At 30.5% G+C, this 11,005-nt stretch overlaps 1 protein-coding gene across 5 annotated transcripts; it reads right to left on the minus strand.

Moving 5' to 3' along the window:
• Positions 1-622: 622 nt before the first annotated feature.
• LOC132943055 (zinc finger protein 836-like) lies at positions 623-10,805 on the minus strand. 5 transcript variants are annotated; one of them, XM_061011842.1, is made up of 4 exons: positions 10,528-10,805; positions 9,808-9,988; positions 6,765-6,905; positions 623-2,610 (listed from the first exon to the last, which is right to left on the minus strand). In XM_061011842.1, the coding sequence occupies exons 2-4, from the start codon at positions 9,852-9,854 to the stop codon at positions 1,011-1,013; spliced, it is 1,788 nt and encodes a 595-aa protein (XP_060867825.1). In that variant the 5' UTR covers positions 9,855-9,988; positions 10,528-10,805; the 3' UTR covers positions 623-1,010. The 5 variants fall into 5 exon arrangements, with proteins under 5 accessions (XP_060867825.1, XP_060867826.1, XP_060867827.1 ...); XM_061011843.1 differs by having other exon boundaries at positions 9,808-10,015; XM_061011844.1 differs by lacking the exon at positions 6,765-6,905.
• Positions 10,806-11,005: the final 200 nt, after the last annotated feature.

Below are 11,005 nucleotides of genomic sequence, written 5' to 3' on the forward strand. Positions count from 1 at the left end.
AGTTTAAATTATTTTATTTTTATATTGTAATTTCACTATTACTTTCTTATACTGCTTATTATCTACTTTATTTATTTATTTTCTCGTATGTTATGTTCTTGATATGTTTATTTAATATTGTAATTGCATGAACTCTCACCTTCAGCACATCCTTTGGCTTTGGAGGTGATCCAACAAAAAAATTTGTCTAATAGTAATTTAACTTGTATATAGTTTTTGTTGGAGAATTAATAAATATTATTATTATTATTATTATAAATATTATCTAGTTTTTTGCATAGTTTTGGCAAGCAACTTGACTTGCTAATTTTGAAAACCAACTTGCTATAACTTGCTAATTAACTTTTGTTAATTAATTAAGCTTTTGTTGTGGCATATTTGGAAGAGGATTTTGATGTTAGACAAGACACTTAGTTATACCAAGTACGTTTTAACGTGTATTGAAATAAAATATGAATGGTATAATAATATCTATTTTACTTTACCGATGACCTGGTACCAAGCAATAATGAAGCAAACGATGAAACGAGGCTAGTTTGGCATATGTATATCTAGTAGTCCATATTATTATACATTTTGTTAATTTATCAAAATAGTTATAAATTTATATGCCGGGGCTCCGTATATTAAATAATATTCGTAAATGTATAATAGAAGAATAAAATATAAATTAAGCAATGGTGTTTCACACCATATAATAGTATTACAGTTAAATGTAAAAACAAATTAAAATATTTCAAAGGTATTAATTTCATTAAGTATAATTCAAATTGTACAGACACAGAAACGGATAAAATGGCTTGTTAAAACAAACAATATAAAGAATATAAAATTACTCTGTTCCCACAGAATTTAACTGAGGGTTGCAACATATTATGTACCGGAACCGCTTGATATAAGAATTGAACTAATGATAAATGATTGAACTTTTAACGCTTTTCATCAGTATATATCTTTCTATGGATTTTAAACCGTCTGGTTGAGAAAACACTTTATCACAGATTTTACATTTAAATTACTTCTTCAGCATGATGATTCTTCTTATGGACTCTTACACTTCTTGATAGAGAAAATCTTCTATCACACATATCGCACTTGAATGGTTTCTCCCCAGTATGTGTCCTGTTATGTTTTTTTAAATCTCCTGACCCATTAAACCCTTTATCACATATATCGCATTTATATGGTCTTTCCCCAGTATGTGTCCTTGTATGGATTTTTAAATGATCTGCTCGAGAAAACAATTTATCACAAATATGGCATTTAAACAACTTTTCTCCAGTATGTGTCGTCATATGCGTTTTTAAAGTTCCTGTTAAATAAAATCTTTGATCACAGATGTCACATTTAAATGGCCTTTCTCCAGTATGTGTCCTTTTATGGACTTTTAAACCATATGCAAGAGAATATATTTTATCACAGATATTACATTTAAATGGCTTTTCTATGATATGTTTCTTTCTATGGACCTTTAAATCTACTGGTAGATCAAACTTTTTTTTGCAGATGTAACATTTAAATATCTTTACTCCAGTATGTATTTTTCTATGGAAATTTAATTTTGATATAATAGCAAACCCTTTGTCACAGATATTGCATTTAAAAGGCTTTTCTCCTGTATGTGTCTTTTTATGGATTCTTAAAACGTCTGGTCGAGAATACAGTTTATTACAGATATCACATGAATACGCCTTTACTCCAGTATGTGTAATTCTGTGGTTTTTTAAATTTGATGTTTGACTAAATAATTTATCGCAGATGTCACATTGAAACGGTTTTTCTCCAGTATGTGTTCTCATATGGCATTTTAAAGTTTCCGCTTGACAAAATCCTTTACCACAGATATCACATTTAAATGTCTTTTTTCCAGTATGTATCTTTTTATGTTTTATTAAACAATCTTTTCGAGAATATACATTATTACAGATATCACATTTATACGATTTTTCTGCAGTATGTGTCCTCATATGGCGTTCAAAATAGCATTTTTGATCAAAAACTTTATCACACATTTCACATATATATGAATTTTTTGTGGCATGGGCTTTAGTATGATTTGCTAAACGCCCTGCTTGAGAAAATACTTTATCACAGATATCACATTTAAATGATTTTTTTCTGTCATTGGCCTTAGTATGATTTGCTAAATTTTCTGCTTGATAAAATCCTTTATCACATATATACGGGATATTTTTAGTATGAAGCAGTATGTGTGATTTCAAATTTGATTTAGTGTAATACGATTTATTACAAATGCCACATATGAAAGGCTCTCTATCACTAAAATGAATCTTCATATGTCTTGTCAAAAGTCCTTTTGAATCAAATGATACATTGCATATGTTGCATTCATAACGATCATTTTTAGTATGACATTTCTTATGAACTTGAAATTTATTTGAATTGGAAAATTCTTTACCACACACATTGCAGGTTATTTGATTGTTTTTTAAATTTGATCTCTTGTCCGAATTCATACAACTAATGAATTCTGAAGAGTAATTATCGTTCAAAACTGTTCCTTCGAATTTAAAACTCTCGATAAAATCATTTTCAGTTTTTATTTTGGTACTAATCGTGTTTATTCCTTCTTCAGTTTTACAAACAGTTCTGAAACATGAATTCGTTTTAGAAATTAATATTATTTAGGTAGAAACTGCCATGACACAGTCATTACTACATTTTGGGATAACAGCTTGGGGAGTTTTAGGGATAGTAGCAAGTATTAAACTAATAACAGCTCAAAGAAAAATAAAATAAATTATGAACAAACCACAAACCAATCGCGGTCGCAGGTAAGACACGCCAATATCAACACCACCACCTCCTAAATTTCCTCGTACTTTTGTAATAGTCAAAAACCAGTCAGCCAATCAGATGCGGGTGATTTTTGTTTAGACTGCGGGACGGGGATCTGACCGAAACGAACGCAAACTCATCCGCGGCCCGGTCATCGTCTTAAGTTGGTCGTATACTCTATTCCCCGTAAGTTGGACCACTTGCGCGCATGCATACTTAGCCACCAGAACGTTCAGACCACCTGGTCCAGACCCGCGGTCTGTGATTGGTCAGCGATATTTGGCGATCGGTAGTGCTCGTCGGCACTGCTACTGGCGGCGATCACCACTAACGCGGCAGCAACCAGTTTTCATCGAGCGAGTGGGTCAACTTACGGGGAATAGAGTATAGTATACCATAGAAGAAGTAAACATACATTCCAGTAAACTTTTTTTTGATAAAAGTAGAAAAACATGTTAAAAATCTTCTATTAAAATTTCTTAACTGAAAAATAAGTTACAAATTTTCTAATGGCTATAAATGGCTTAAAAATAATTCGAAAATATTACCATATATATAAAATACTAATAAAATATCAAGTGTCTATGGTTATTAGTTCTTGATTTAATTCAACGCTTTTTTAAACTACATGGAATTTTCTATTTTGTTCTCCCAAAAGTATCAACTAGATTCCACTTTTCTACCAGAAAAGATGCTGATGTAAAAATCGGAGCATTTTATCTACCCTAAATATCGATGACAGACAGAAAAAAAAACACATATTGTAAATATCAGAATCTAATATTATAATAACCTAGACACGGCAATGCGTTGCTACTGCTAAGTTTTTGTGGTTATGCAAGCAATATAATATTATCAGGTAGGCGGTAGATCACGAAACCCGCGTGGTGCGTATGTAAATGTATAGTTTAACCACAGAATAACCAGAAGGCTCACCAGAGAACTCGAAAATCAGTGAAAATAGTTTGGGATATCAGTGTAGCCAGGATTCTAAAATAATTAAAAATTCTCTTTTGGTGCTGAAACTGAGTACACATTTTTTATGTTTATCATTTTAGATAAAGAGATAACACTTAGATCATGGCTAAATATCACGATTTAAAATATTATACAGGTTGCGAATCGAACTCCCATAATTTTACCGGTGAACTAACTATCTGAAACAGCTGTTCCCAGTACTATACTAGCGCACCCTGAGGACAAACTTAAAGATTCAATAATACTATATACTATAGGTATTATTGGTATCAAAAGCAGATAACCGTGGTAAGTGGTTTATGTTGTTATGATATTATATATATATTTAACATATTTAAACCACAACGAGCGCTAGTGATTCTGGGCCCTCAGCTGTTTCAGATAGTTGGTTCACCAGTCATCGTAAAGTACTATTCGTTATAGGCCGATGTTTAACCTGTATATCTTAAATCGTGCTAAATATATAGGTATGATCGCAACTTTGTGATACGCAGTTGTCATAGCCGCCACTGGCAGTGAATTTTATCACTTTGATTTATTTGCTAACAAAACCATACAAATTATTAATTTCTTGGCTAAATAAATCCAAAAATCACTGCCAGCCGAGATTCCTTGCCATGCTAAAACATGCAATGATTGTACGTGCGCAGCCCATAACGAAAATGCTTCTCAGTGCGATCATACCTATATATTTAGCCATGACTTAGATAACACGTGTACAATAAAATTATGTACAATATTTATTGTATCAATAAGTTGTTATACGGTACCACGGAATATTCTGTGATTGTACAGTTGGTTATTATCTCTATACAGGCTGATATCCCAACAGGTGTTGCAAATCTATTATGGCCCCATAAGAACTAAGAACCCATGTAATTCTAGAAAAATGAGCCTTCTGGTTATTCTGTGATTTAACTCTAAAGTATCAAAAAATTCAAAAAAGTTGGTTTATTGAGACCGTGGTTCGAACTTGATACATTCTGTACTATAATACACAAGCTTATCGCATTAATAATTATTATTATGATTAAAACCAATAGCAACCATTTATAAACAAAAATAATAATAGAACATCCCCTTAGAGAACATCCCCGGATTGGACCTCTTATTTACCTTTTTCGAGATGAAATGTAGCTCATCTTTTTTCCTAAGGTCTAATCTATCTCTGTATCAAATTTCATCGAAATCGGATGAACGATTTAGGAATGCATAAAGGACATAGTCAGATGCAATAATATGCTGTCTTTTATAATATACTGTTGGCTAAGACTCTAGAGGCTAAAAGTTGTATGTCACAAAAACTACATTTTACAGGGGAGCAGTTTTAAGATTTTTAATTATTCTACACCAAATAATTTGTGTTTTAGATTTTAAGTTTTCGGAATTGCAACTAAGTTACTTGTATAATATTTTGTAGATTACATAAATTATTACTTTAAGGTCTTAAAATGTGTTTTTCAACGTAATTATAATGTTTCTTTTAGGTGGAAATGAGATTGGTTATAAATGGAAATCATAATATATTTTTATGGAGGACATACAAGGTTTTGATGGACATATTAAAAGTTGTTAATTTAATATAAATTCTAATTAATAAATTATATAAATAGTTAAAATGTACTCAAGGCTATTTTTTTGATATACAAAATTAAATATGTATATATAATTGTTGTGAAAAGGTTAAAAAAAAAGAAACATATTGGAATTTTTTATTCAATGTGATTTATAAAAAGAAGTATTTTTCATCAAATTTTTAGTCAAATAAAACCCGTTCTTTAAGGTTTTTTTATGCTAGTTAAAGATATTACATATTTAAAAGTAAGAAATATAAATACATGCATTACATAATCATAGTTATAATTTGTATTCAATATAATTTATTGACAAATGCTAAAATTAAATTTATTTTATTTTAACAATTTTTCATTACAGCCATACAGGTGTAATAATAATAACAAACACAAATTAAAAATTAAAGAAAAAGTATAATTTACTCCTAAATATATAAAATAAAAACTAAATACTGTTGGAGATTAAGAGTAAAAAGTATATTTTACTCTTAATAATAAAAAATTTATATTAAAAAAAAAAAATAATAAAACTAAGGTATCAAACCAAAGTTGAAATGTTTACTTATTGTATTGACTATTAACCAATTAAAACAAAATAAGAAACTTGCAAGACCCAGGCCCGTATTTAAGGGAGGACTTGGAGGAGCAATTGCCCCTGGCGGCAATATAAAAATTAGGTTTAGGGGCAACAAAATATTGAAATGGTCAAAAATGTAAAATTTATTTGTAGCTCATTTTACTTAATGAGTAATTAAATCATTTTCATCAAAACAGTCTGGCACTTTCACAGAAAAGTTCAAGAAAAGTTATTAAGTTATATAAATTAATTAAACATTTTTATTTTTCAAGTTGTTTTGTCATTTAAAAATTGTTTTAAATAATATATTGGTTATTACTGAGTTTTATTTTATATTAATGTAACTATTTACTACTACAGTCTACAAGTATGTCTCATTAATTTAGAACTTGTTATATGTGTGTACTAAAAAAACCTATGTTGCGCTAAAAACACAAAAATATGAGTATAAATAAAACATGTTTAAACTATATTGTATGAGGAAGGGTTTGAACATAAGTCAGGATCAATAATTCAATTTAATAATAAACTTAGAATGATATAAATACTTTAAATATAGTAATTAAAAAGAACAATGGCACACTATTCATTGCTGCAATAAACTGAAGACAAATGTCTAAAAAAGAACAATTTACTATACATCACCAAAGCATGGTAGAAATATGGCAGCAGAATAACTTTTTAATTTTTATTAATTGTACATTTGTATTTGTTTAAAAAAGTAAAGAAAATAATATGTATATGATAATGTATATTATGAATAATTATGATATTATGATTAATAAATTAAAAATATATTTGATTATAGGTTACTATAATATAATTATAATTCTTACCCTATATGGAATAATTGGTTATCATTAGTAGAGTCAGTTTCATCAATAGTTTCCTGTTTAATAACTTTATTAAATACTTGATCATCACATCGAATACATGGAATTGTCAACACTCTAGAACTGTTTAATATATAATCATATCTAAAAAAAATGTACAAAATTAAATATTATTATTAGGTTTATAACTGCTGTTATAAGCCTAAAAAAGTAAGACGAGAGTGCTAAATAACGGCTTACCACAAGGATCGGTCATAGCACCACTATTATTTAACCTATATACAAAAGATCTGCCCTCAACATCTTCCAAAAAGTTCATCTATGCGGATGATATAGCCCTGGCTAGTCAGAGTACCAGCTTTGAGGGACTAGAAGAGCCCCTAACCAACGACCTTAGTAAGTTAGACTCATATTTTAAACGGTGGAGACTAAAGCCCAACCCAACAAAAACGGAAGTAACAGTGTTTCATTTGAATAACAAAAAAGCTAGTCAAGAAATAAATATAAACTTTGGCGGTCAGGAAGTACGAAATACTAAACACCCAAAATACCTAGGAGTGGTTCTAGATAGAACACTCACTTATAGAGAACACCTAACCAGACTATCAGCAAAAGTCAAGACCCGTCAGAGTATCATTTCAAAGCTATCTAGCTCAACACGGGGAGCTGATGCGAATACGTTACGTATAAGCACGCTATCATTAGTGTATTCTACAGCTGAGTATTGTGCCCCTGTCTGGCTTAACAGCGTCCACAGAAAGAACGTAGACAAACACCTTAATGCGGCCATGCGCACAATTGGTGGGTTGACAAAGTCTACACCACTAAAATGGTTACCAGTGCTTAGTAACATTGCTCCGCCTAAGTTAAGAAGAGAACATGCACTATTGCAAGAATGGAAAAAGTAAGCTAATAACCCCCTCCTTCCCATACACACGGACCTGAATGCATTAGAAGGTGTTCAACGACTCAAGTCGCGTAAACCACCATGGAAAACAGCAAGGGATCTCACCAAAGATAAATTCAATATAAGTTCTAAATGGGAAAACGATTGGACAATAGAAAATCCAGATAACCAAAAACTGGTGACTAACCCAACTATCAAACAACCGGGATTTGACCTCGAAAGAAGTACTTGGGTAACACTAAACCGTATTAGAACTGGTCATGGTAGGAGTGGTCACATGATGTATAAATGGGGACTGCGTGACAATGAAACGTGTGATTGTGGATATAAATCCCAGACGATCAATCACATCATCACTGAATGTCCAATCCGCGCATTTAAAGGCACCATAGAAGATATCCACCAGACGAAGGAAGAAGCGGTGGAATGGATGAAGAACCTGGATGTGAAGATATAGCATGGCCCTCACATTTACCAAATGGGGAACCTCTTAACTATTTTATGTTTTATGTGTTTATTTTTATTTCTATGTGTTGAGTTTTATCACTGTTGACCATCTTTTTATTTTAATTATGTAGATGTTATATCTTTTTATATCTTTTAATATTTTAAGTGTTGTTGATGTTGCTCATTGAAGCCATACGAAATAATAATAACTGCTGTTTAAATTATTTGGGTAAAACCAAAAATGGGCATTAACTTGTAAAAAAGTTAATTTTTTTTAAATTTTTTTAACTTAACTAGTTAATTATTTTTGTTTTTAACTTATTAACTTATATATTCAGTTAAAATTTTTATTGTTGTAACTTAACTTTTTATAGTTAATTATCATTGTCATGCAGTTAAGTTGAGTTTCTTTTTGAGTCATGCGTAATCAATAAGACAATACTGATTTGTCGACTCTTTATTGATTTTGGTAATTTATTTTCGAATTATATATTATAATAATCTAATTTTTTACACAGTGTTAAACGTCTTGGTAAATGTTTGTGTATAACAAAATACTATGACAGCTTATGACTTAAAAATATTGTGCCTTGAAAAATACTTTTTTTTACTGAGATAAGTTAATTTTATTTTCTATCTTAACTTTAAACTTATCTAGTTAAATTTTTGGTACTGGTTTGTTATAGCCCCGCCAAGGCGAGTTATAACTTTAAAGCCCCACCACTCAGGTTTTTTAGAGCCCCGCCATCCATATAACAATAAATACATAATACATAATATAAATATAAAACAAATTTGACGAAAAATACCTACCATTACTATGAGGTACCTAATAATCAATAATCAAAAACTATTTCATAGTTAGTGTGCCAAATAGATCAGAAGTTACATTGATACCTATCATTAACCGATATATATTAGACAATAGACATGGTTCTACAATTTTTTCTGACAGCTGGAAAGCTTATGCTAATTTGCAACAACATGGATTTCAACATAATCAAGTTAATCATAGATACAATTTTGTGGACCCTAACTCAGGAGCCCACACACAAAATATCGAGAGAATGTGGTGGTTGGCCAAATGGGGCAACAAAAAACGTAGAGAAACTGATAGAAATTTTGTAGATGGCAGAATTCATGTGGCGATCAAAACTAAACAATATAGTATATAGTGATACGTTTGACACTGCATCTTAAAAGATATAGTAGAATTTTGGGAATCACAGAAACCATAAACATTTTTATACATTTTTTAATTTATCATTGTTTTATAGTTATACAATATATTTATTATTATCATTTTTTAATATTATATCAATATATCTATCATCAAATTATTATTATTATTATGGAATCAATAAATAAACTCATTATTTTATATTTAAATGATGTATCATGTATTTATTGTTATATGGATGGCAGGGGCCGCGGGGCTATAACAAACCTGAGTGGCGGGGCTTTAAAGTTTTCACTCGCTGTGGCGGGGCTATAACAAACTTGTACCAAATTTTTTTTTGTTAACTTTTAACTTAACTGTAGGCAATTTAATTGAATTAACTTAACTTGCCTCAGTTAATTATTTTCATTAACTCGCCCACCTTTGGGTAAAACATATTAATTAAATATTATGTTATTAAAAAGAAAAATTTTCAAAATGTAGATTAAATGAATGTTACACTATTTTCTTACTTGGAGTTTATCGCGGGATAATTAATAGGTGTTCTTAACGATTCCATAATGAATTAGGTCCTCCTTAGTGATTCTCTATTACTCCAAAACATGAACCATTAAAATGATGTACTTTTTATGTCAAATTGGTCAATTGATGGCTGGAGTGGTTGCAGGCTGAATATTTAGGCTAATTTTTGGTCTGCAAACATTATGGAACAAAGTCACACTTTATTTAAGGTAATCAAGTATCTAATGAGTAAGCTATTTAGAGGATGCCACACCCGCATGTGTTGTCTCTGTCTTATAAGTACGGAACATAGCAGATTTACGCTCAGCAGATCACGTTAAGCTCAGTAGTCAGTTAGTTTAAAAATTAAAATGAATCTACCTATTGTGAAATTTGATGGTAAGAAAATTATCTGTGTTAGTATGTTACTTTTTAAGATTATTCGGTTTTTAAGTGAGTTATGAGCGTTTTTAATTTATGCTATACCATAGACACAAAACTTACTAAAAAATTAAACTATCGTAAAAAAAAAACATACGCACACAGATAATATTCTTACCTTCAAATTTTAAGAGGTTAGTGCACTCTAATTTTTAAACTAATGGAGCTAAACGTGATCTGCTGAGAGTAAATTTGGTATGTTACGCACTTGTAAGACAAAGACAACGCATGCAGGGGTGGCGCCCAATTAAATTTTTATAGCTCAAGTCTATACCTAAAAGAAAACTTACACTAGGTAACTTAAACTAGGTATTAATATGTAAATGCAAGTACTAAAAACAGCAAAAATGTAAAGCAATTAACATTATTTTATATTATAACAAAATAACAAAATATATGCATTCATATTTCTTATTTCATAACAAAAAAACTTTAATTAAATGAAAACCAAAAAATTGATGTCGTATTGTCGTCCATAACTCGCCAGTGGTCGTTGTGACAATTTAATGAATTTTTGGAACATGGTTTGTTGCCTATCTACTATCTAGTATCTAGTACTATATACATGTCTGTGACTGGACACAACAAGGTCGGAGGGTGTGAGGGGTTGACCACGAAATGTACTTTTAACAGGCGGAGTTCGGGGAGATATTTTCCTTTTAGCATTACCTAGCGCTGTCTTAGTGGATACTTATAGAACTAGACATTTGTATGATATATTCTAGTTCCATAAGTATCCACTAAGAGCGCTATTAATCCTAAAAGGAA

This window comes from Metopolophium dirhodum, chromosome 4 (assembly GCF_019925205.1).
Source record: "Metopolophium dirhodum isolate CAU chromosome 4, ASM1992520v1, whole genome shotgun sequence".
NCBI lineage: Eukaryota > Metazoa > Arthropoda > Insecta > Hemiptera > Aphididae > Metopolophium > Metopolophium dirhodum.

Bases quoted from the DNA above. Each gene is read 5' to 3' on its own strand.
- LOC132943055 (XM_061011842.1), bottom strand. From the start codon at position 9,854: ATGGAATCGTTAAGAACACCTATTAATTATCCCGCGATAAACTCCAA. The intron at 6,906-9,807 runs GTAAGAAAATAG...CATTTTTTTTAG, and splicing joins TATCCCGCGATAAACTCCAA to ATATGATTATATATTAAACA. The intron at 2,611-6,764 runs GTAAGAATTATA...TTCATGTTTCAG, and splicing joins AACCAATTATTCCATATAGG to AACTGTTTGTAAAACTGAAG.